The sequence below is a fragment of the Bactrocera neohumeralis genome, unplaced genomic scaffold (genome assembly GCF_024586455.1).
Source record: "Bactrocera neohumeralis isolate Rockhampton unplaced genomic scaffold, APGP_CSIRO_Bneo_wtdbg2-racon-allhic-juicebox.fasta_v2 cluster11, whole genome shotgun sequence".
NCBI classification, from domain to species: Eukaryota; Metazoa; Arthropoda; class Insecta; order Diptera; family Tephritidae; genus Bactrocera; species Bactrocera neohumeralis.
The window spans coordinates 17,343,144-17,370,140 of NW_026089624.1; the positions used below are offsets into that span (position 1 = coordinate 17,343,144).

General features: G+C 37.3%; 2 protein-coding genes and 2 long non-coding RNA genes across 4 annotated transcripts in view; 2 read left to right on the forward strand and 2 right to left on the reverse strand.

Moving 5' to 3' along the window:
* Positions 1-16,449, forward strand: part of LOC126766203 (uncharacterized) — a 25,031-nt gene extending 8,582 nt beyond the window's left edge. Inside the window, exons 2-3 of the mRNA XM_050484098.1 lie at positions 15,813-15,969; positions 16,034-16,449. Coding sequence (XP_050340055.1) covers positions 15,923-15,969; positions 16,034-16,442 — 456 coding nt within the window. The 5' untranslated portion in view covers positions 15,813-15,922 and the 3' untranslated portion in view covers positions 16,443-16,449. The remainder of the gene's footprint in view (positions 1-15,812; positions 15,970-16,033) is intronic.
* A 58-nt stretch (positions 16,450-16,507) lies between these two features.
* LOC126766307 (uncharacterized) lies at positions 16,508-18,246 on the reverse strand. Its single transcript, XR_007668840.1, has 2 exons — positions 17,591-18,246; positions 16,508-17,529 (listed from the first exon to the last, which is right to left on the reverse strand). It is a non-coding gene; the product is annotated as an uncharacterized LOC126766307 (long non-coding RNA).
* A 316-nt stretch (positions 18,247-18,562) lies between these two features.
* On the reverse strand, positions 18,563-19,048 carry LOC126766030 (uncharacterized). The gene has a single exon (XM_050483733.1). It carries the CDS (start codon positions 19,046-19,048, stop codon positions 18,563-18,565), a length of 486 nt encoding a protein of 161 aa, XP_050339690.1.
* Positions 19,049-24,426: 5,378 nt separating this feature from the next.
* On the forward strand, positions 24,427-25,111 carry LOC126766278 (uncharacterized). Its single transcript, XR_007668808.1, has 2 exons — positions 24,427-24,580; positions 24,640-25,111. It is a non-coding gene; the product is annotated as an uncharacterized LOC126766278 (long non-coding RNA).
* Positions 25,112-26,997: the final 1,886 nt, after the last annotated feature.

Here is a 26,997-nt window from a genome sequence, read left to right on the forward strand (position 1 = left end):
GAAAAAGCAAAAGAACAGACGGAAGACGAGGAGTGCCGTGTCGCAGCGGAGAGAAAAAGACTGCCTACCTCGCAACGTTACGATCGACCACAACACGTGCGGGATGGGATAGATACCGAGAGTTGAAGAGGGAAGCGAGACGCATTTGCAGACAGAAAAAGAGAGAGGCCGAAATGCGTGAATATGAAAGGCTTGACAAGCTGGCCGACAGGGATATTGCTCGAAAAATCTACGAAAAAATACAGCTACTAACAGAAGGTTTCAAGACCGGAGCATACTCTTGTAGAACCCTCAGAGGTGATCTAGGAACCGATCTCCAGCCTGCTTAACATCCAGGAGAAGGCGAAGGAGCATGTATAACCTTTTTTGTAAAATATGGTCGAACGAAAGCATGCCCAACGATTGGAATTTAAGTGTGCTCTGCTCAATTCACAAAAAGGGAGACCCCACAATCTACGCCAACTACCATATGATTGGTCTCCTACACATCGCATATAAGTTACTATCGAGCGTATTGTGCGAAAGATTAAAGCCCACCGTCTCAAACTGATTGGACCTTATCTGTGTGTCTTGATACCTAGCAAATCAACAACCGACCAGATATTAACCATGCGCTAAATTTTAGAAAAGACCCGCGAAGAGAGAATCGACGCACACCACCTCTTCGTCGATTTCAAAGCTGCTTTTGACAGCACGAAAAGGAGCTGCCTTTATGCCGCCATGTCAGAATTTGGTATCCCTTCAAAACTAATACGGCTGTATAAACTGACGTTGAGCAGCACCAAAAGTTCCGTCAGGATCGGGAGGGAACAAACAGTCGTCGCACTCGCGACTTGGCTCTCACGTTACGTCTTGGAAACAGCATCAACACCAACAACAATGTCAGCATCGAAATCCAACGCAGAATATCTATTGCCAACATGTGCTAGAATGAGCTAAGTAGGCAATTGAGAAGTAAAGTCCTCTCTCGACAAACAAAAACAAAACTTTATATGTCACTCATTATTCCCGTCCTGAGTCTACGTTGCGAGTTTTCGAGAGAAAAGTTTTGCTTAAGTTTTATGGTCTTTTACGCGTTGGCCAAGGCGAATATCGCATTCGATGTAACGACGAGCTGTATGAGATATACGATGTCATTGACCGGCTACGCTGGCTAGGTCTTGTCGTCTGAATGGACGAAAACACTCCAGCTGTGAAAGTATTCCACGTAGTACCCGTCGGGGGAAAGAGAGGAAGAGGAAGACCTCCACTTCGTTGGAAAGACCAGGTGGAGAAAGACTTGGCTTCGCTTGGAATCTCCAATTGTGTCATTTTCTGTCTCCATTACCACGACATCTTTAAATATCTTTACACACACATTTTACAGTATTTTCGTTATTTGTATCAATTTCGTTTAATATGTGTTGAAACGAATGTTTCAGATAAACACTTTTAAATGCACAAATGTTTTTTTGATTTATTAATGATGTCATATTCTGAGGAAAAAACGTTAACTTCACATTTTCATGAATAATATTTGGATTACCAAGAGTGTTGTAGATTAGCAGCAAAACTTTGAAATCAATTTAGCTTCAACGCAGATACTCTACCACCTCAGGCACAAAATGCTTTAAAAATCATAATTGGAAAATGAAGCTGTGACCCAAGCCTTATTATTTTCCATCCAATCCACCGGATGCTTGGTTTCGTTGATAGCTGAGGAATAGATTATCGAATTAAAAATACATAACAGTGTTAAGAAAACATTCTAACTAATATTTTAAAGCCCTAGGGTTCAGATTTTTGCAAACAAGAAGAAGCATTTTGTCTCCTGAAACATTGCTACATACATACTACATATGTAATAACACGCTCCTTTGCTGCTTTAAATCCTTTCGCAAACTTTTCATGCTTGCCACATAAGTTCGACCAAAGAGTCCGCTTTCTTGCAGCATCTTCATCTGCTGAGACTCTTTTTTCACTAATTTTCACATTATGTAGTGAATTACTTCGCAGAAAGTTTCTTAACCAGCAATTTCTGGCATGAAAATGAGATCGCTTGGCATAGACTGAATTGGTATGCTCTTCACTTTTCTTACTTTTTATTGCTCTATAAAACTGCTGCTTCTTCGCTTTTATAGTTCCGGCTTTCACAGGAATTCTCTTTTGTACGTGGTATTCCACCCAATATAGAAGGGCACGTTCTGCTTTAACAACTGCGACATCTCGAACATGAAACGTACGGGACAGCACCCAGTACTGAGGGCTGAAACCACTTTTCTTATTGAGATTTCCTTTTTTCCAATAGTGTGAATGGTAATTGTTTACGTTTTGAAAGTTTTCTACCCTTTCATCATTTGCATCATCCAAGTTTTTTAATTTTTCGTTTCAACTTAATTTAGATCGGCTTGTCCTGTGTATTGTTTTGACATTTGTTTCCTTGCCTTTTTTATACTCTTGGCACCAGTTGCTACAGAGTATTATATATTACTTGGTACATATGTAGGTTTCTTAGTACAAAAAAAAGTCGAGTTCGTAGATGAGCGTAATCCGTCCACTGCCACGCCCACAAATAGCCATTAACCGAAAACCTATAAAATGCCATAACTAAGCACTTAATTAAGACAAAAAACTGTAATTTGGCACAGGAGAAAGTGGGCGTGGCCCCGCCCCTTAATATGATTAATGTGCATATCTCCTAAGCCACTAAAGCTACAACAACCAAATTCGCCCAGCACGAATATTACAAAAACTCCTACCACTAGTGTAAAAATTGATGAAATCGGATGAAAACCCATATAACGATACTGTTTAAAACTACTTAAAGCGCGATAAATCGATAACTATATGCGCCAGAAACGTAAGAATTTTCTCCAGGGTTGGTATGACAAGGATCTATAGGAACGTGGTAAAAATTGGACGATGAACGTGGCATCACCCTCTTTTTGGTGAAATCCCATATCTCGGGACCCGACTGACCGGTGAAAATAATGAAATCGGACAATAACCACGCCCACCTTTCATGTAGCACATTTTTAAATTTCACTTGATTCGTTCAGTTTTCAGTACATATGTAAATCAAGAAACAATATCATGGTATTAAACTTTGAACGAATAATTCCTTTAGTGTATGCCACTTTATGACCAAAAATTATTCAAATCCAACCAAAACTGTTCAATATCCTAGGTACAGAATATGTGGACCCCAGTGCCTATATTTGACGTTTGCTCGAAAATATTGGTCAATGTGTGAGACATGCAATATAAATTCATATAGAATCCTTCTCCTGCAGTAGTAATTCTTTGTATCCAAAATATACCCATACACTTAATATAAAGATTTTCGAACTTCCTGGTGACTTTATGGTGGATATATCGGCCAATATTTAAGTTAACTCAATAAAAATTTCAGAACGTGTTTGACTCATAACAGTATATAATTGTGCCTAAAATGAATACAATTGGGCGGAAACTTCACCTAAAAAGGAGTTTTGAATATCCGGCTGATTTTGTATAATGATTTTGGTTCTTCTAACAAATCTTATGAAGAATATATACTGAGGTAGGTCATTGTATAAGTTATATATGGTCATCACTCATAATAATTTTTTTTCATTGAGTTATAAAATTCACAAGAAATAAAAAATTTTCCCAAAAATAATCAAACTTTAACTGTTAATATCTTTTAAACGTTTGGGTTTACGAAAAAATCATCATAGACCTTTTTTGTAGAGCATTCAATTTCCTACAAAATCTAAGGAACAAGATATTTTTTCAAGTAGTTGGAAGCGAGATATAAATTTTTCTATCTGATAATAAGAAAAAATAGAAAACTGTATGAAGGAGGACCTTCCCGTTACAATTAAAAACTCATGTTTGGAGAGGCTTCCTTAGAGGTGTCTAGGAACCTATTTTTCCGAGTACCAAACGAAAAAAAAAATTTTTTTTAATCACTCTAACATGCATACATAAAATTGCTTAGATTCCGATCCTCCGGTTGACGTTTTACATCCCAGCAAGTAGCAAGAGTATAAAATGTTCGGTTGCACCCGAACTTTGCCTTTTCATACTTGTTGTCAATTCTTTTGATTGAATTCTATTACCAACAGTTTAGCTCAAGCAGCTCACGTCTTCCGGTCTTTGACCAAGTATTCTCTGGGTAGCCTATGAACATCCGTTTGAAGGCGAGCTAAAGTGATAAGGCGAAACATTTCCTCCACAGGGTTGTGCCGTGGGTTTGGGACTCGCCACGTAAAAAACGCCCACGTGGGTGGGCATTCGTGGTGAGAGAGAGACTCCATCGCCAAGTACTGTCATTCACCCTGGTGGCTGAACTTCGAGCCACAATCCGCATCAAAGCGAGGTTTTTCAAGATATCCCTGAAATGCCCCCACGCCCTGACAAAAGAGAAGGACTGTGTGACCAAAGATGCCTTCTATGAGCGCTTGGAGCGCACCTATAAGAGCTACCCCCGCCACGATATCAAAATCGTGCTTAGCGACTTTAACGCCAAGAAGGTATCTTTGGCACTACGGTCGGTAAATTCAGCCTCTATGATGAAACATCCCCAAATGCGTTAAGGCTGATCGATTTCACCTGGGCCTTACATATGGTTATCTGTAGTACTAGATTCCAGCAAAAAAAAATTCACCAAGCCACCTGGCTGTCTCCGGATCGAAACGCCACCAACCAGATCGATCATGTTGTGATAGACGGAAGACACGTCTCCAGTGTTTTACACGTGCGTACGTTCCGAGGTCCTAACATCGATTCGGATCACTATCTTGTTGCAGCAAAGATTCGCACCTGACTCTGTGCAGCAAAAAACGAACGACAACAAACACAAGGAAGTTTAGACGTCGAGAAGCTGCAATCCCAACAGATAGCCGAACGGTTTTCTACTCGACTTGCACTCCTACTTTCTGAGAGCACTCGTCAACAACTCTGTATAAGGGAACTGTGAGACGGCATTTCAAGCTCCTTATGTACAGCTGCAACTCATACCATTGGTTTTCGGAAAAATCAAACGAACAGCTGGTATGATGAGGAGTGCAATGTCGCAGCGGAGAAAAAGCAGACTGCTTATCTCGCAACGTTATGATCGACCATAACACGTTCGGGATGGGATTGATACCGAGAGGTGAGGAAGGAAGCGAGACGCATATGCAGACAAAAAACGAGAGAGACCGAAATGCGTGAGTATGAAGAGCTTGACAAGCTGGCCGACAGGGGGAATGCTCGAGAATTCTAAAAATTCTATAATATACTTAAATTATTCAGGAAACATTTCTACAACCTGCTAAATCGCAGCGAAAGTATAACGCCAGGAGAAGGTGAACCCTATTCCTCAACCGATGACGATGGAGCAGACGTTCCATTGCCCGACTATGAAGAAGTTTGAATAGAAATTGCCTGAAGAACCCGAAAGTGGCGGGGTCGGTGGATTGTTGGCCGAGCTATTCAAACACGGCAGCCGTGGAAAAAGCCTCCTCAACATCGCATATATGGTTCTATCGATCGTTTTGTGCGAAAAAATAAAGCCCACCGTCAACAAACTGATTGAGTGTTATCAGTGTGGCTTTAGACCGAAAATCTAGTACTGACCAGATATTAACCAAATCTTGGAAAAGACCCATGAAAAGAGAATCGACACACACCACCTCTTCGTCGATTTTAGAGCTACTTTTGACAGCACGGAAAGAAGTTGCTTTTATGCCACTATGTCTAAAATTGGTATCCCCGCAAAAGTAATACGGCTGTGTAAACTGACGTTGAGCAATACCGAAAGCTCCGACAGGATCGACAAAGGACCTCTCCGAGCCGTTCGGTACCAAACGAGGTTTCTAACAAGGCGACTCCCTTTCGTGCGACTCTTGGAGAAAAGAATTCGAGCTGCAGTACTAAATAGAGAAGGTACTATCTTCCATAAGACTTCTATAAAAGTGTACAACTGCTGGTGTGCGCTGATGACATCGATATCATTGGCCTCAACAACCGCGCCGTTAATTCTGCTTTCTCCAGATCTTATAAGAAAGCGAAGAAAATGGGTCTGGTAGTGAACGAGGGCAAGACGACAGTCAGAACTTCGAAGTCGTAGATAATTTCGTTTTTCTTGGAACCAGTATTCACATCAAGAACAATGTCAGCTTCGAAATCCAACGCAGAATAGCTCTTGCCAACCGGTGTTACTTCGGACTGAGTAGGCAATTGAGAAGTAAAGTCCTCTCTCGACGAACAAAAACCAAACTCTATAAGTCACTCATTATTCCCGTCTTGCAATATGGTGCACAGGCATTGACTATGACAACATCTGATGAGTCGGCGTTACGAGACAACGCTGGCTAGGTCATATCGTCCGAATGGACGAAAACACTCCAGCTCTGAAAGTGTTCTGCGTCCCGCGGAGGGAAACAGAGGAAAGGGAAGACTTTCACTTCGTTGGAATCTTCAATTGGTGCGCTGTTGTTGACTCGGCTACAACCGCGTAAGCGGTGTCTACGCCAGTAAAGAGGAAGAAGATATAATTATCACTTAGAAAATGTTGCAACACATTATTATCCTTTACATATTTTCGCCGTTCATATAGAAGTAAACTTTTGAAATATCTGTATTGTGGTAATATGTGACATTTAATTTTACAATATGTAGTACATATGTATTTGCTTGATAGGATGTTTCGTATTAGTTAGTGTGTGGTTGTCCTTGAACAATTGTTGCTTACGATTGGTATTAACTTGTTGTTTACAAGCCACTGTTTTCATTGTTTGAAAATGTTGACCCAAAAAATCCTTTATGACTGATAATTTCTTTTTTTTTTTTTGTTTTTTGACTGTTTGCTCATATGGTTTTAGACTTTCTTTGTCCAATTTACAAACAATTATATGCGCTATGGATCAGCTTTTTCCGTGCTGAGTTCTTGTGACTCTTTAGCGTTAAGATACTCATTTGTAGTATCTAACCATAGTCGCTTTTCATGTTAGGGTAATCTAAGACTCTGTCCCACTATGTTGTGAACAGAATCCTCTTGTTTTCATACTTTTGTTTTAGCATAATCCATGCTGCTTGATAATTTTAAAGCGAAATATGTATGTAGGTGCTGTATTAAGCGTGCAGCTTTACGTTTTGAACAAAGGCGAAGACGTAGCTTTTTTTCCGTACCATATCTTGGAACACATCCAAAATTTACCCATTCTTTATTCTTACCGTATAACATGGGAATTTTTAATTTTTCCGATATCGATAACTTAAATTTCATTTTTTTGCAGTTTTACCTTACCTAAGACTAATACTTAGTTGGATATCCCTTATTACGTAGCACTTCAGTACATCGCTTAGGCATTGTTTGGACTAAACTAGCACATTGAGCGGGACTTATTTTGTACCCTCTGTCTGTATCATTTCCCATAAAGAATCTTTGTTGCGAGGTTTTCGTGCAGCTACGGCTCTTTTTATAATCCCCCATAGGTTTTCTATGGGGTTTAGGTCCGAACTTTGAGCTGGCTAATCCAGAATTTTAATATTTCGACTACGTATCCAAGTTTTAACGACCCGCGAGCAGTGTTTGGGGTCGTTATCGTGCTGGAAAATCCAAGCTAACGGTAAATTGTCCACATAGTCACCGTCTAAATTGTTCTCCAGTATTCCTTTGTACATTTCACCTGTCATTTTCCCGTCTATTTTAACAATCGGGCCAACGCCTGATGACGTAAAGCAACCCCACACCATCACCGACCACCATGCTTCACGGTTTTTTTAGTGTACGTGGGATTGAGTTCTTGTTAAGGGGGTCGTCTTACATATGGTTTCCCATCATTACCAAATACATTAAATTTGGATTCGTCGATCCAAACCACCAAATTCCAAAATTTAGAATCCTCCCAGACATGGTCTTTAGCAAACGCTTTTCGCTTTTCAATATTTTTTTTCGAAACGTTAGGTTTTCGTCTTGCTAAACGGCCATTCAATGAATTTTCTTGTAGTCGTCTTCGTACAGTTTGCGCAGATATTTGTACGCCGTGGTATTCCTCTAATTGGGCCCTAATTGCTGTGGAGGTTAAAAATGGATCAGACTTACTTAGCTTTACTAAGACCCTATCCTCAGGGCGGGTGGTCTTTCTTGGCTTTTCACGCGGTAAATTTTCAAAAGTCTTATTTTTTTTATAAAATTGAACAGCGTTATTAATTTTGCCTCGAGAAAATCCTAAAACATCTACATTTTTAGCAATATTTTGATATTTTTGAAAACATTCCCATAGGACCCTTCTTTCGCTTGAAGTTGTGCTTTTATTCTTGCCCATGACGATGATGACTACAAATTTTGTTAAAAATATCCTAATTTAGTAAAAAAGAACAATGTTGATGTAAATTGTGGCGAAAAAATTTAAATTTACCCGTTTCAAACAGAATGACTTAATTATGTGAGCACACTTTTATTGACAACAAATGGAAAATTGACTAAAACTCTCCCAAACGAAAATACTTGAATGCGATGTAAAGCGGTGGCGTTCTTAAAATAACGAAACTTTTTGCTCGCGCAATATTAGGAATGTTGCATAAAGTAGTATACCTTGTTTTTTTACATGTTGTAAAAAAGTACTCAATGAGTTAATTATATGAGCACAAGTGTATGTATGTGGCTCGCACTTGCTTTCGTAAACATACTGACAAATGTGCCAAAGAAATAATATATGTATATGCCATAGAAATTCTATTGCTACAAATATGGAAATGATAACGAAATAATGCGAATATGCATATTTCATGAAGGTCACTAATTTTTTTGAAGAAATGAAAGGAATGACCCAAGTGTTTATATGATTATTGGAACGAAGTTCCTTACGGCAGGCTTGGAGAAGATAGGGATTTTGCTGCGGGACCTAACTGAAAAAAGTGATAGTAAAACCGTAAGAAAAAACCCGTAAGAAATAACCCGTATGAAATAACCCGTAAGAAATAACCCGTAAGAAAAAGACTGTAAGATCCCTAGTTATAGCCTACCTTTAGGTTTTGCAAAATAATTGGGCATGAAAATCTGTAACATAATTTTGTATGCAAATTAGTTTTGGGTGAGAATTGTGCTTGCACTAAGTATGTTTATGGGGAGTTGAATTGTTGCATATTTTTTGGCGTAAGAAAAAAGTTAGGCTGTTCACGGTAAGGTGGTTATCAGGTTATGTGATTATTAGAATAAAAATAACCTCTATGCTCCGTGAACGTCCTATGTATGGTTAGTTGCTTATTTTTACACAAACAGCTGTTCATTTTTTAGAATTTTAGTTCAATGAAATTCCTACTTATATCGGGTGATTTTTTTAAGAGCTTGATAACTTTTTTTAAAAAAAAACGCATAAAATTTGCAAAATCTCATCGGTTCTTTATTTGAAACGTTAGATTGGTTCATGACATTTACTTTTTGAAGATAATTTCATTTAAATTGTGACCGCGGCTGCGTCTTAGGTGGTCCATTCGGAAAGTCCAATTTTGGGCAACTTTTTCGAGCATTTCGGCCGGAATAGCCCGAATTTCTTCGGAAATGTTGTCTTCCAAAGCTGGAATAGTTGCTGGCTTATTTCTGTAGACTTTAGACTTGACGTAGCCCCACAAAAAATAGTCTAAAGGCGTTAAATCGCATGATCTTGGTGGCCAACTGCCCATGCATCCCGAAAAATGCACTGTTTGGTGTGGTTTGTACGCTGGTGGAATCATTGGACCGTATTTTTTCAAAGATACGCAACGTTACGGTGAATGGCGATCGCTATCGTTCGATGCTAACAAACTTTTTGTTGCCAAAAATGGAAGAACTGAACTTGGTTGACATGTGGTTTCAACAAGATGGCGCTACATGCCACACTGCTCGCGATTCTATGGTCATTTTGAGGGAAAACTTCGGAGAACAATTCATCTCAAGAAATGGACCCGTAAGTTGGCCACCAAGATCATGCGATTTAACGCCTTTAGACTATTTTTTGTGGGGCTACGTCAAGTCTAAAGTCTACAGAAATAAGCCAGCAACTATTCCAGCTTTGGAAGACAACATTTCCGAAGAAATTCGGGCTATTCCGGCCGAAATGCTCGAAAAAGTTGCCCAAAATTGGACTTTCCGAATGGACCACCTAAGACGCAGCCGCGGTCAACATTTAAATGAAATTATCTTCAAAAAGTAAATGTCATGAACCAATCTAACGTTTCAAATAAAGAACCGATGAGATTTTGCAAATTTTATGCGTTTTTTTTTTAAAAAGTTATCAAGCTCTTAAAAAATCACCCGATAAAATGCTTAAACAAAGTTTAAAAAGCAAAATAATCGAATTTAAAATAAGTTTTGCTATTCAGGAAATGGACTTTATTGAAGGTGTGTGCTTGTTAAATAATCCGAATTTTAAGCGTTCAAAAAATTCTTTGTATAAAATTTGCAGGCATCTTGCGCCCTGTTAAGTGTCACAATGCAATGGATGAAGTATTAGAAGAACTGCTAGAGGATATAACTTTAATCCTTTGTAGTAGACGGGGAGATGAACTCCATGTTCCGAAATCTATTCATTGGCGAGAAAATGTTCTGTGTTGCTTTGACGATGGAGATTTTTACAAATGCTGCGCGTCAGCAAATGCCAATTCGCTCATCTCCTATTTTTTGATGCTTTGTGATGCTTTTTGATGCTTTTTATTTCGGTTTTAATTTGCTGATTGTAAACAAAAAACAGAAGTTAATAGCAGATTTTCCAATGAGAAAAAAAATCTAAATGGAAATGCCATTCGCTCAGTTGTATTTATTTTTTGTGCTGCCATTTAGTATAATTCCAACGACTTTCTAACACTGGAAATAAGCAAACAACCACATAATCTGTAAACAAGGGCTTAAGGCCTAACTATAATGTACATAAGCTGCCGTATGTTACTGTCAAAAAATGAACGAAAAGCCTGTCAAATGCATAACGAACGCAGAGTAGACATTTGAATGACTATAATGTGCTTACATGCATAAGAAGAAAGTGTCAATAAGCAATTTGTGTTTTGGTTTTGTTTCGTTTGAATTTTGCAAAAATGAACAGAAAGTTAAAATATTTAAAAACAATAAAAATCCGTCTGTTTTAGACGGAATACGCATATTGACAGAAATTAGTGAAATTGCAAAAAAAAGAGTTCGGTCGTGTTCAGTGAGGGAAATAAACAGAAAGAGGAAGAAGGATGGTTTCTTTGTACGATTCCTGGAAATGAAGAGGGTCAACCCACGCTGATTTTTTTATATACACGCGAATGACGCCACAAGTATATGGGCTTTTGCTTACTCTTGCTAAGCCCCTTTTTAAAAAAGAATTCGTTGAGGGAGTCTGTGCAACCGGAATGTCGATTAGCTTTGACATTACAGTAAGTTTGTTCATTTTAATATATTTTTATTATGTGTTATTCTTTTTTCTTTTTCTTAAAGATATTTGTCACAAGGAACTTCGTTTCAATCGTTGGCATGGTCATTTCAACTGGGGAAGGAAACGGTTAGGCGCATTATTCTGGAGACAGCTGAAGTCCTTTGGACAAAGTTAGGCGCTGTTTATGTATCTGAGCCTAATGAAGAAGATTTCAAGCAAATTTCTCAAGACTTCTGCTAACTGTGGAATATGCCCAACTGTGTTGAATCTATTGATGGGTGCTTCCCATCGCTATTCGATGCCCACCTAAAAGCGGTAGTCAATTTTTCTGCTACAAAAAATTTTTTTCTATTGTGTTGTTAGCAGTGTGTGATGCCCGATATCGGTTTACCTATATAGATATTGGTGCATATGGAAGTCAGAGTGATGGTGGCGAGGACTTTTATAATTGTGCATTTTTTTTTATTAATAATATTGTTTCTCTTTACATGTAAAGGTATTTTTCAAGTGAGTCGATTTGGGAAAGAGGTTGCTAGATCATAAACTTCCCATCCCTCCAGTGAAAAACTTACCAAATACGCAACTAAAAACTCCACACTTCTTCGTTGGTGATGCTGCCTTTCCTTTAGGGATAAATTTAATGCGCCCATATCCTGGGGGAATACTACCAAATGAAAAAGAGGTGTTTAATAAAAGGTTATCAAGAGCTCGTCGCACAATTGAAAACTCTTTTGGAATACTAGTAGCGCGTTGGCGAGTTTTACTAACAACATTACATTAATTTCCTGAAAATGCAGAAAAAATTGTTTTCGCGTTTTATTATGTTTAACAACGTTAATGCATCTTCGTATATTGCATGCAACTATGCTGATTGGGAGGACTCTAATGGTGATTTTCATGACGGTTTATGGCGTAGAGAAGTTGAAAGTAATATCCCATCGATTATGCAATCTTTCAATTTGCATCATTACGGTGGAAGAAGTTCTTTGGAAATTAGAAATAACTTATGCAGTTTTTTAACACTTTTTAAAACATATTCTAAAATCACATATCTAACATCATTTCGAACTTGTTTATTTCTAAGTATTAATTGCATACTTTTAGGCGGGCTCTAAATAAGTGTCCTCTCCCCTGCAGATTTCTTCACCATTGAAAAAGTTTACGTTGCGCTTTTGTGAAAAAGCTTTAGAGCTTTGAATGTGTCATTGTGTTGCCATATTTTTTCAATTCGTTTTCCTTCAAAAATCAGATGCGACAGTCGTATACACCAGCGAGTAGTGCATAATACCTTTCTCTTTCTCCCTCTTTCTTTCGTTCTTTCATTCCTTCTCTCTCTATTTCTATGTAATTTTATGGTGTCAAACAAAAATAAGGAGGCATATATTTTGTTACTTTAGTTATAATTTGAATTATTTTTTATTTTACGTAATTCATTATATTTTAAAATCCTAACTTTTCTTAAAACTTATCTGTACTTAAATAAAAACTAATCAGCAAAATTTGAGAGAAATATCAAGACAACCTACATAAAATTCCTTTTTTTGCAAATCGTATCGATTCTACATTAGCCGAAGGAACTTCGTTCCTACCTGGTGTCCCACGACACCACATTTCTTTTTTATTTTATAATAGTCGAAATTAATATAATTTTTGAAATAATAATTTATTTAAAATTATTTTTAATTTTATTTTTCTCGATTTTGTAAAAAAAATAAAATTTTTACCATTTTTCTGAAAAAATGGTTCATATGATTCAAAATAATCAATATGCGTGAGTTGCTTGTTAGTCCTTTCTTTTATTTGAACTAGTTGCAATGTATAAACAAAAAAAAAAAGAAAAATATGTGACTCAGAGAATGCTTTTTACATTCTCTGTGTGACTTTGTGTATTTTTCTTCAAAGTATTTCTCTTTATTCATTCTCGCATGAATTCAGTCGTTTTACATATATGTATTTCTGCCATTTCACGTGGTCATTTCTGCTAAATAGCAGCGAGAATAGTGAATTCCGTACTACAATTCTATAAGCTCTGTTAGCCGTCCAATCGAACATCATACAGAATTCAATATGCACCTTCTCTATGTCTTCATGTTCTCTGACTCGCTTGTGTATACGACTGTCGAGCCTGCGCACTTTTTTTCTTACGGTTTTACTATCACTTTTTTTCATTTAGGTCCAGCAGCAAAATCCCTATCTCCTCCAAGCCTGCCGTAAGGAACTTCGTACCAAAAGTAATATTCTTTCGTTATATCGTTGTACAGATTATCAATTTCTTCGTTAAAATACTTTGATATTTCTGTTATATAGTATACAGATTTTTCATACCAAATATAGCGTTTCCAAATATTTCAGTTTGTCGCTATTGGTCTCGAAACTGAGATTGTCCATTTCTAATTTGAAATTTTCTATTCTCTTATTAAAAATTGCAATTTTTACGATCGATTCCGATCAGATATCTTCAGTCTATATTGACGATTGTACTGTACTTGTTGCATTTTCTTCTGAAAGGCTATTTTTTAAAGAACTGGTATATTTCATCCCACTTTAGCAGTTGTTTTGCCATATTCGTTATTTTGGAAATAGTCTTCTTCTCCCATGATATCTGCCATTAGCTTCTTGTGATTGACATCGAACTCTTTTTGTAATTTACCGAGAGACTGGATTGTTTCTTAAACTTTTACTACATTTACTACATGTAGTGTTGCAAAATCTGCCTGGATATCAAATACTTTTTTTCCAATTAAAACCAATGTTGACTTCATCTCCAACACGTTAGTTATAACTATTGTGCATTCTTCAAAAAAGTCGTTGAAGGTAATTGTTTAAATCGCCTGGTTAACCTTGCTACGCCTCAATTCACAGTCACTGAATATCTCTTTGGATAACAGTTATGACACTGCACTTAGTTTCATTCTAAAACGGCTTAAGTGATCAATTTAAACTGCTGGAATATACTACCGTCTTTTGAATTAATTATGCAAGTATTTTTAATAGGGTTTTTATTGCCTTTATGTATAACAGGGTTTGTTTTATTTTGCCTGTATTTTATAAATACAAGACTTCTTTTTATTTGATATACCAAAATTTATTCGATAGACCGCCTGGAATGGACTATTGGGCTAACACTAGCCGCCATAATGCTATGCTATGAGAATCAAAGGTCACCTGGGTCGCGATTATCCCCTTTTGACTTCACAAGGGACACAGAACTCCACATTTATCTTTGTATCAACTTAGGAGGACGTCCAGATCTTGGTACCGAAATAATTATTATTCTTTTTTCAAATTTTTTGATAATTGTCTGAACTGATGTGCAGTTTCTACCAATGGTCTATGCTATTTTGAGTTTATTTAAGACCAGGGAAAAAGGGATGTCCAACTTATTCCAGTGTGAGAGCGTCTCAAAATTAGCGTTTCGTAAAACATTGTTCAATATAATATATATAAAATAATAAATTTTGGGCATATAAATCAAAGCACCCAATATTTAATACGATTGAACTTTCAATACTTATTAAAGTCATTTCAGCTTGTTAGCTCTCAATTAACCAATTTTTTAATAATGAAGACATTTTAAGCATATTAGCTGATACGTCACATTACAAAATGTTTCATAAAATAGATTTAAATTTCGTATATTCTTTAATTTTCATTGTTTCACATTTTTTATAAGTGGTCTTGAATGGCGGCAACAAATCCCTCCGATTACATATTGTTTTGCTAGGATTTCAGTCTAGCCGTCTGTCATCTCCAATTTTCAATGAGAGAGCTACCTATTTAATAGCGCAATTAAGTGAGCATTGAGTGTTGAGCTACCAAGCTTTTTTGATAGCTTCGAATCGCGATATAAAACAACGACGATATATATTTACAAAATATTTATTAATATAAACATATATAATACAACGAATGGAAAGTTACGTGGCTGGTGGTTTACCAGGTGAAATGCCCTTGCGCCTGCAGTTAGCGAATATAAGAAACGAACTAGAAAATAATGCGTGTGCAGGTATCGAATGTAAAAAGCGAACTACAACTATGATGCTAGGCTTATGCCGGAATTACATATGCAGAATTCTGCGTGCAGAAAAAAAATTTGTACTGATTTGACAGTTCAAATTCTGCACCTCAATGCAGATCTGCACGGCATGTGAAATTTGAATTTCTCTGCGCAGAGGCAGTGCTGACAACATTCAAATAATTAATTTTTGAGCAAAGTCCGGCAACATTTTAAATTGCGCTCAGCTGTTCAGTGAAAATAAACAAAAGATTAAAAAAAATGGAAGAAAAATTAATTGAGTTTGTGAGTGAAAACCGGTTCCTATATGACAAAAGTCATAGAAATTATAAAAATAGCTACCTGAGGGACGCCAAATTTTAAGAGCTATCGCAGAAATTGAATATTCCAGGTAAATCTTTAATTTTATAACCTAACACAAAATTTATATTTATTCATGTTTTGAATGTTTTTAGGTGAGAAGCTAAAGGCCCGTTGGCGGACCCTACGGGATAAATTTTATAAGGACCTAAAAAAGAAACCGTCAGGAAGCGGCGTGTATTCGCTACACAAAAAGTGGAAGTGGATGGAGAGCCTGAAGTTTTTAAAGGACGTTGAAATGGAAAACTTGAAGTAGGTTTTGTATAATCTTGTTTTATTTATATAATTGTATTATTTATTATATATGCATTTTCAGCACACAAGGCAATTATGGCACCGTGACTACAGAAGGTGACGACTCCTTCCTCAGCGACCTTGGCGAATCCGCCTGTAGCAGTATCAGTTTAAATATGCTTCCTCAATCACCGCAGACGCAGACGCAGGCACAGACACAGACACAGACGCAGACGCAGACACAGACACAGACTGGACGGAAACGTAAAATAGAGGAATTGCTTGAAAGCTCGAATAGAGACTTTCAAAGAGTGACGACGTTAGCAGAGGAAATGTTGGTCGGTGGCACGGAGAGATCCGCCATTCAATTATTTTTTGAAAGCCTTGCCAAGCAGGCGGAGGGAGCTAACTTAAATAGCCTGGAAATGTCCGATTTACAACTCCAAATGTCTCAAACATTCCACCAAATTTTAGTAAATCGCAAAAAATAAGTTTTAAATAAAACTATAAATAAAATAAAAGCTCATTCTTTCCAAGTATATAAAAAAGTACAAAGTTATTTATTTATTTTGTAGTTGTTGTTTTTGTTATTTCAGCGCAAACAATTTTGAGGAATACAAATCCATACAGATTACGTAGAACCAACATATTTATTTTATAATAAATTCATTGAATTATTTACTTATTTATTAAAGAAGAGATAATTTTTAAGAAGATCTCGGGTATCAAAAGCACTTCGTCTTGCGTTAGCGCTTGATAATATCGTACTCTGATGTAATGGCGCTGCAAATTGTCTCCACTGCCCTTCAATTAGAATGCCACTTTCATTTACGTGGTCAACGAAGTTATTGGGACAATAGAATTCGGCGTTATGGAACTTTACAAAATTATGTAAAATTAATGTAGCTCTAACTATGGTATTGTCATTTTCGGGAAACATATCCAAAGAATTATTGAGAACTCGCCATCTAGCCACTAAAATGCCAAATGTATTTTCTATGGTAACCCGCGCTCTGGATAAACATTTATTGAAGTGGTTTTTGTTTGCTTCCAAACACTTTCCCGGATATGGCCTCATCAAATGTTTTGTCAACGGAAAAGCAGCATCTCCCACATAATAAAATGGGAATTTTATCGCACTACGTGGAAGATTTTCTGCATCTGGTAGGTTCATTGTTCCGTTTAATATTCTGTTTCCAAAACCACTGATTTTTAACACTCCGCCATCACTTTGGCTTCCGTAAGCTCCAATGTCTACTGCGGTGAATGTATATTTGCTATCACAAACGGCTGACAACACAATACTAAAATATTGCTTATAATTAAAATACAGTGATCCGGATTTTCGCGGACACTTGATTTGGACATGTTTGCCGTCAACAGCTCCTACAACATGAGGCATTCCTGTCTTGATGTAAAATGAATCGGCTATTTCCCTCCACTCATGTTCATTTGGTTACGCCAAATATATTCCTGAAAGTTCATCCCAAATGGCTGCGGATGTTTCCAATAAAATTTTGCCAATTGTTGATACTCCTACTCGAAAAGCCCAAGCCAACATCTGGCGGCAAACTCCATCTAAGAGTTGATGAACATATGTATTTATTTATTATAAAATTTACAAACGAAATGTACTTACACTAATGTTATTGCCAGGCGACATTCTGCTGGTATTGGACGACGTATATGAAACTGTTTTTCTATACGCCTTTAATTAAGCTTAGAAGAAGCTTAAATTGATCCACTTGCATCCGAGTAGCCTTTTGAAACTGAGAGGAATCATTGTTTTTTATATAGATGAATAAATTATTGAAAAAACTATGCAGCTCTCTCTCATTTTCCGCATATATAGGAATCGTCCACACCCGTGTTTTTTTATCACTTATCGCGCACAAGCTTAAAATATTAATTAATTTCTTTTGGGCAACTAGAAGTAAAAGCAATTGTTGCAATCTTTTTTTCTTTCCACTTCCATTTTAAAATTTTTAAATTTCAATTTATATTATTTATTGCAATCAGCTGATTGTCAAAATTTACTGCACATGTGTTTTGGCTGGAAAAAATAGTGCAGATCTGCACGCAGAATATCTGCACATGTAATTCCGGCATTAGGCAGAGCTAAGCTTAATTGTTCTTACATGTATGTATGTATAAATATATTAAAGGATAAAGGGAAATGAGGAATTAGAATAACGAGTAATGCCGTGGTGGATATGCAAAATTAGAGTGACCAGATAACAATTAATATTAAATATTTACAATGTTTTCTCACCACAGTGGGTGAAATATATGTGTGTGTATAAATTTAGTAAAACTTAAGTATAACTAATAACTTAAGATTAATGCTACTCATTATTGGTAGTTCCATTATGAAAGGAGCTGCTCTGAACATCCTCCACCCGTTGAAAGGTTTAACTTTCAAAAGAATCATTGACAGGTAAAACGCACAGTTTGTTGATGGCTCGACGCGTCATGCCGGTAGAAGTACGAAGAACGGCTACTCTTGCGACCCCGTCTGTCCCAGTGACAATCTTCTGGATTTTCTTAAAGTGGCACAAGAGGTCTTAAATTAATTTCTGCTGAGATTTGACATACTAAGGTACGTAATTCTTCAAAACCGAGAAGTGATGAACCAACGAAAGGAATAGAAGTGCCTTTTTGCCATTTTTACTGCTGCCTCCCACAGGCCACCGAAATGTGGTGATCGAGGAGGCATGAAACGCCAATCTATCATATTATTGAGGCAGTAAGCGTGAACTTGATTGCGATGATTTTCACTAAGAAAGAGCTCTCGTAAATCCTTCAGCTCGTTCTTGGCGCCAACAAAATTTGTAGCATTGTCTGACCAAATGCAACTTGGTATGCCACGAGTAGCTATAAAGCGCTTAAGTGCATCAAGAAAAGAGCCTGTTGAAAGATCTTTCACCAGTTCCATCCACATGGCTTTTGTGGCGAAACAAATGAATACGCTAACATAGCATTTTTGATGTGCTTTCTTACGCGTTTCGGGTTTGAAATAAAATGGTCCACAGTAGCCTATGCCCGTAACGATAAAGGGGCGCGATGCGTGGATGCGTTCCTTAGGCAAGTCAGCCATGATGTGCTCAACGAAGCGTGGTTTCGATCGCCAACAAATAATACATTTTCGTAGAACACTCGCAATAGTTTTTCTTCCACCTATACGCCAAAATTGCATACGAATGGATGCAAGTAGAGACTGAGGTCCTGCGTGGTGATACTTTCGATGAAAATGAGTGATTATTGACGACGTTAATGGATGATTCTTTGGTAGAATCATTGGATGACGTGCCTCAAAGTCTAATGTTGAGTTCTTTAAACGACCTCCAACTCGAATATTTCCAAAATCATCCAAAAATGGCGATAACGAAGCGATTTTATTTGATGTGTGTACAAAGTTGTTCTTCTTCAGGGCGACGATTTCTGACCTCAATTGCGCTCTTTGGACTAGGCGTATGAGCAATTGAGTCCCTTGATGGATATCTGTAGTTGTGAGCTGTGATCTTTTCGCGTTTATAAATTTGTATATGTATCCAAAGATATGCTGCATTGTTCCGAACGAGTTGATATATTTGAACGAAAAAGTTATGTCGGGTCTATCAGATGAGACGTGCAAAACCTTTTGACGAGTTTCTGGTAGAGATATATGAAGTGCGCATGGTTGTGGCCACGAAGATTCTACGTTTTCCAAAAATTGTGGACCATATGTCCAAAGTCTTGACCTTAGGAGCTCCTTTGGTGTAGCGCCCTTTGATAGGATGTCAGCTGGATTCATAGATGTCGGAACGTAACGCCACCGCATGCCTTCAGTTAGTTGTTATATGGCACAAATCCGATTGGCAACAAATTAGTTGAACTTGGAGGGTTCCTCTCGCAGCCATGAGAGAGCCACTGACGAATCCGACCAACAATAATAGGAACAATTAAATATATTCATTTTTTTTTTTTAATTCAGATAATAATTGCGCCAGCAAGGCGGCCGCACAAAGCTCTAATTTGGGCACTGTCAGCGTTTTAAGAGGGGCGACACGAGCCTTGAAGCATAGCAAGTGAACTTTAATGTCGTCATCCTTAATTGAGCGAACGTAAACACAAGCGCCGTAGGCTTCCAGACTGGCATCACAAAATGCATGTATTTGAACAGTGGCGCCCGGCTGAAGAACATAGCGCGGAAATGATGTGTGTTGAAGATCAACAAAATCGTTGCAAAATGCTAACCATGCTGTGCATATGGAATGTGGTAAACTTTCATCCCAATCGAGCTTGTCTCTCCACATCCTTTGCAACAGAATTTTAGCTCTAGTAAGTGTGGGGCCCATCAGACCTAATGGGTCGTAGAAACGAGCTATGGTAGACAATACGGAACGCTTGGAACATTTTTCCGATGTTTTCTGAGTCTTGTATTTAAACAAAAAGACGTCTTTCGATGGATTCCAAACAAGTCCGAGGGTTTTGACAATATCGCTGGATTCATCGAAACGAAGAAAACTTTCTCTATCAGCAACAGGAATTTCGCTGAGAACATCTGAGTTGTTAGAGCACCCCTTTCTTAACTGAAAACGACCGTTAGAAAGTAGGTTTGTAGTTTGTTGCCTGATTTGTTGTGCTTCCTCTACTGAACTTCCTGCGGAAATAAGATCATCTACATAGAAATCACGAAGAATGATTTCTGAGCTCAGCGGGTAGGATGAGGATTCATCTAATGCTAGCTGATGCATAGTACGTATAGCGAAGAACGCAGCAGGCTTGGTGCCGTATGTGACAGTGTCTAACTTGTATATACGTAATTTTTCTTCTGGGGAATCTCGCCAAAGTATGCACTGAAGCATATTATCTGGAGGTGTTGCGCGAACACATCGATACATTTTGCAAATGTCCCCAGTGAGTGCAATTGGAAAGGTACGAAAACGAATAAGAATGTTGAAAAGTTTAGGTTGAATGGTAGGGCCAGTCATGAGTATGTCATTTAGTGATAACCCTGAAGTTGTGGCCGCAGAACCGTCAAAAACAACTCGCAACTTCGTTGACGTACTATCATCCTTAATAACGCAATGATGAGGTAGAAAGTACCTGCACTTGGAAATCATTCTTTCAGAAACTAATGACATATGACCAAGGTGCTCATATTTCTTTATGAATGAGCTATATTTCGCCTTTAAATTAGGATTTCTACTAAGTTTGCGTTCGAAATTCTCAAATCTGCGTCTAGCAGCTATATATAAATCACCAAGTGAATCTAAGCTGCGCTTAATGGGTAAGCAAACCGAATACTCGCCCGATGATAGACGCGAGTAATTATTTTTGAAATGTTCCTCACACTCGAGGTCTTCTTTAGAAGTTTTGGTGATTGGTTCATGAACATGTTCAATTTCCTAAAAGCGGCGAACTAATTTGTCTAACTGGATATCTTTATCAATTCCAATAGAAGATCTCTGGCTTACAATAAATGTTGATAGTTGAGGGGTTTGCTGCCAACCACCAGATAAAACCCATCCCAGTCGAGTTTTTTGAAGAATGGATAACCCAGGTGCCCTACACAAATGAGTTCGAAGAAAAGTCCTGCTCCGATGAGCATATCGATGCGCTGTGATATATTGAAAGCAGGATCAGCTAGTTGAATATTCGAAGGAACATTCCAATCATCGGTCATGACTGAAGTTCCAGGTTGATTATCAGTAATCGTTTGAGCGACAAGAGCAGTAATGTTTGTTGAGTAATCTGAAGTCTACGACTTTAGTACGAGATTGACTGAGTATCCATCTGTAAGAAAATTTGCATCTCCAATTCCAGAAACCGGAGCGAAAGATTTAGATTTATGCAGTTGAAGTTGGTTTGCGAAGCGACTTATGACGAAGTGAATCTGTGAGCCAGAGTCCAAAAGTGAGCGACAAGGAACGAAAGTTCCGGCACGATTCTTTACTAAAACGATTGCAGTAGCTAAGAGCACAACATCAGATGGAGATCGGGAAGCAGAGATGTCAGGCAGCGTTGGCAGCGTTGCAGTCATGGCTTTAGCTTGGACAGAGTTTGGTATTAATGATAATTCGTGACCATTAGCTGATGGTAAACGATTAAAATGTAAAAGCATGTGATGCTTTGAATGACATTTTCGACAAGAACTAGATTTGCAATCTCGCATCTGATGGCATTTCTTTGAACAGTTTAGACATAGTAAAAGTTTCTTAACTTCTTTCTGGCGAATGTTAGGCGAAAGATTTAAAAACCGTTGACAATTATAAATTCAATGTTCAGCCTTTCCACAAAATACACAAACACCCAGTAAGCTTTCGAAGCAACAAAGGATTTTCTTTGAGGTGTACTCACAGTTTTTCCGGTTTTACCAAATGTTTCAGCTTGTGTTTGTAATGCATGCTCTACGTTCTCGAGGGTACGACATCGATGTTCTGAAAATGCAGCTAATGGTTCCCACGATGGTAACTCGTTTATTGACCAACTTTCTTCCCATTTTGCTTGAGTTACTTTGTCCAACTTTTGAGTTAAAAATTGTACCACTATGCAGTCCGCTATTTGCTCTTTTGAACCAAGTGACTGCAACGCACATATATGCGAATTGACCTTGTCAGTCAACGCTCGCAGCTTGCCGACGGTACCATCTGCTTTGTCCATCCCGAAAATCTCCCTGATATGTGCCTGAAAAATAAGACGTTTATTATCAAATCGTTTAATGAGGAGATCTAATGCGATTTTATAATTAGCCTCATTTATTTCCAACGATCGTATGGTGTCAAGAGCAGCACCACTCAAGAAGGAACGCAAATGTTGCAATTTGTCCACATCGATTAGGTCGCTGTCCTTATCGATGACTGATGTGAATTATTGTAAGAAATTTGTCCACTCTACATATATAGGATCCACTGAATTTAGGCAACGTTAATTGAGGCAAACGTGAACGATTAGTTTTCACTATAATAGGCTGGAATTCATTGCTGTTCATCTTGAATGTGGAACAATGTTGAGAAGAGCTACGCTTTCCAATTTCACGTTGTCCTTCAACTGAACCAAATTCGTATCAAATTGGATAAGTAAATCACTTCCAATAGATTTAAAGTCATGCTCTTCCAAACTTGTGTGTGCAGCCAAGAAGTTAGATTCCAGTTTGTTAACTGAATCCATTATTGCTGCTAAAGCATATTCGTCAATGCTTTGGAACCGCTCCGAGTCCATATCAACACATATGCATTCAAGCCGCTTAAACATGGCCTGCGTCCTCAATTTTAAAAATGTCGCCCTGCCCATTGGTGAATGTTGACTTATGGGACTCTCATTTGCAGGAATGTCTGCAGCTGGAGTACCACCGATTGATTGGTTTAACGACATATACAATAAAATTAACCAATTAAAAATTAACGAAGTTGGGTGATCAGCGCGGCAAAGTATAACCGTACTGAACCGTTGAAGAAACTAGCGGCACCCGATAAACAGTGCCTATGGTTTTAAGTTACGTTAGAAATGACCGGTCAATTTTACTTTAATTTCCAAATTTACCGTAGAAGCGCTTTCTAGAAATCACGCCACTATTTTGCCACAAATCAAATAGGTTTTAAACCACGAGTTTGATTTATCGATTGTTCACCTTAAAATATGTCCTCTAATTTATACTAGCACGGTGGCGCACGAACTAATAGTTTGATATTTAATGTTAAGATTTACTTTATCACCAATAAACGCACGCAGCGATCACGCCGGGGTCACCAAATGTTGAGCTACCAAGCTTTTTTGATAGCTTCGAATCGCGATATAAAACAACGACGATATATATTTACAAAATATTTATTAATATAAACATATATAATACAACGAATAGAAAGTTACGTGGCTGGTGGTTTACCAGGTGAAATGCCCTTGCGCCTGCAGTTAGCGAATATAAGAAACGAACTAGAAAATAATGCGTGTGCAGGTATCGAATGTAAAAAGCGAACTATAACTATGATGCTAAGTTTAGGCAGAGCTAAGCTTAATTGTTCTTACATGTATGTATGTATAAATATATTAAAGGATAAAGGGAAATGAGGAATTAGAATAACGAGTAATGCCGTGGTGGATATGCAAAATTAGAGTGACCAGATAACAATTAATATTAAATATTTACAATGTTTTCTCACCACAGTGGGTGAAATATATGTGTGTGTATAAATTTAGTAAAACGTAAGTATAAATAATAACTTAAGATTATTGCTACTCATTATTGTTAGTTCCATTGTGAAAGGAGCTGCTCCGAACAGTCACTATTTGAGATATTCTGAAGCAAAATATCAATTTGTAACAAGTTCCTATTCTCAAAATGGTATCTAGATTTTCGTCACTAAATATTGTCTCAAATTTGTCACCTGATAGTTAGCAGGTCACAAAACTAAAAAGAATTGTTGTTTGCCATTTTCAATATACAAGACATGTAATTTATAGAGATCATCATAGATATCAATCGATTGCCGTTTTTATACATTTTGTAAGCAACTCATACTATATTTGGACCGACTCTGAAAACACAATTGTGGATTGTGGAATCTAAATCGGTCGGACCTACAATGTGTTTTCGAGTAGTTTTTACTGACAATTCGCAAGTTTATTTATTTGTTAAGCAACGAGAATGGTAAGTTTTGGAACCCTTAATATTTGATTATAATTATAATTAAAGATCGTGTTTTTCAGAATTCCGACAAAAAAAATATTAATTATGAAAGTATTGGCTTTGAGAAGCCAGATAAATACCTTGCTCAACGACAATTCTTCAAGAGAACTGTTAGAAACTCTTACTACCCAGCCCTTGCAAAAAAGACAGCGGAGTTAAAAAAACATCGTTTAATTCTATTAGATACAATAAACGACCTTGGGACGCCAATTAATTCGTGTTGGACAAAGATGTGTATAGGTTTCTACTGATACAGAAGTTGTTAATTATATATTATTAATTTCAACAACGTAGGAGTTAGTGATGAGCGAAATAGCGATTTTTTAGTTTCAGTGAAAAGAGTGATTGCGATTTTTAAATCACTGTGATTTTTTATAGCTATTGCGATCGCTACTTTTCTTAATAACATAGATATTTTCAGTAGTTCTAACCTGCAATTAGGCCAAAACAAAAATATTCTATCTGAAATAAAAGGAATTAATTTTAATGCAATACCTTAAATTTTCCATAAATTAAAACAGAATAATTTGTATATTCAACAAAATTCAATAAACAAGATTTTTTTATTTATTAATACTGATTAATATTAATAATAGTCATGAAAATAAGTGCTCAAATGGCACGATTCCGATTACTTTGGCGGAGGGGTAAAAAAACCGAATTTCCGTATAAATGGGGTATGTACGGATAGGGGAGCTTCTCCAGAGGAGGAATATCCAAAAATAATGTAAAAATTACTAATATTTTTTAAAATATTCACGATTAAAAGTTCAAAAATTTGCAATAAGAAAACATGTTGTTTCTCTATGTTTCACAAAATTTTTCACATTTTTTACTTTGTATATTTAAGTACACACTCTAAGCTTTGAAATAAGCTTACATTTCACTTTTATTTTGCTATATTTTACCTAAATTTATTAATTTAAAAATCACTTAGCACACTCATTGTTGAAAAGGTTAGATTGTTTACAATTATGAGGAAAACGAGCCTTGCCACATCTTAAACAGTAAATATGTAGGATTTTTAACAAATTTTCTTTGTTTGTTTTGTCGCGTGATTCTTTTTTCTATATTAACTATAAAAAAATACTTTCTAGATGTGTATATGTGTAATACGTAATTTATGTGACTGAAGTACTTTCGCGAATTACTCCTTTCTGCGATGGCGGCCTTCGGCCGCGCTCTAAAAAAATAACTCTGGCCGAGCGAAAACCTGGGGTGACTGAAGTACTTTCGCGTAGTACTCCTTTCTGCGTTGGCGGCCTTCGGCCGCGCTCTAAAAAAATAACTCTGGCCGAGCGAATACTCGGGGTGACTGAAGTACTTTCGCGTAGTACTCCTTTCTGCGTTGGCGGCCTTCGGCCGCGCTCTAAAAAAAATAACCCTGGTCGAGCGAATACCCGGGGTGACTGAAGTACTATCGCGTAGTACTCCTTTCTGCGTTGGCGGCTTTCGGCCGCGCTCTAAAAAAATAACTCTGGCAGAGCGAATACCCGGGGTGACTGAAGTACTTTCGCGTAGTACTCCTTTCTGCGTTAAAAATAAAAAAATATATATAGTTTTTGTTATAAAGTGGTGAAAGTGGTTATATTCTTTGGTTATTATGCACTCATATTCAAACAAAATTTAAGTTTTCGTTATAAAATTGATAAATTTTGATTATTATTTCTGTCAGCGATTTCCATTTATTTTTATGATACATTGGTTTGTATATTAGGTGACGATATAAGTATATATTATTATATTTAAAATATGTGTTTTGGATATAAAGTGGTTATATTTTGGGGTTATCATGCACTCATATTGAAACAAAATTTGAGTTTTCGTACTGTACTCTAACCTTACACTTTATTACGTAACGTTATTATATAATACTAGCTGCGGCTGCGGGGCCACCGTTGTTCTAAGTGAAATTATATATTTTGAAATGAAACTAGAGTTGAATTTATCATTTAATTTTTTTTTTTTTCATTGTAACGCAGCTTGATAAAAACATTTTTTGGTTTCGGTTCCTGTGTACAGAAAAGATGGTTTTCCAACTTGTGAGCGCGCCTCGTATATCTGGCCGTGTGTAAAACATAGCGTTTCCAAATTTATGCCACGCACTATGCGACTATCCTTGTGTCCTGTTGATTGTCATCTCAAATTCCATTTTCACTGGAGACGGAATCAAACATTCTTCCTCCTTGTATTCGATAGCTGCGCCACAATCAGTCGGGTTCTATTACACAGTTTCGGGACGAATTTGCGAAATATAATAACGACAGATCCTACTTTGAGACGGAAATGATCCGGTGGCACACCAAGCCTTTCCAATAAATTTAGAAACTCCACTGGATAATTCTTCATTGTCAAGACGATCGATCGATTTGTATGAG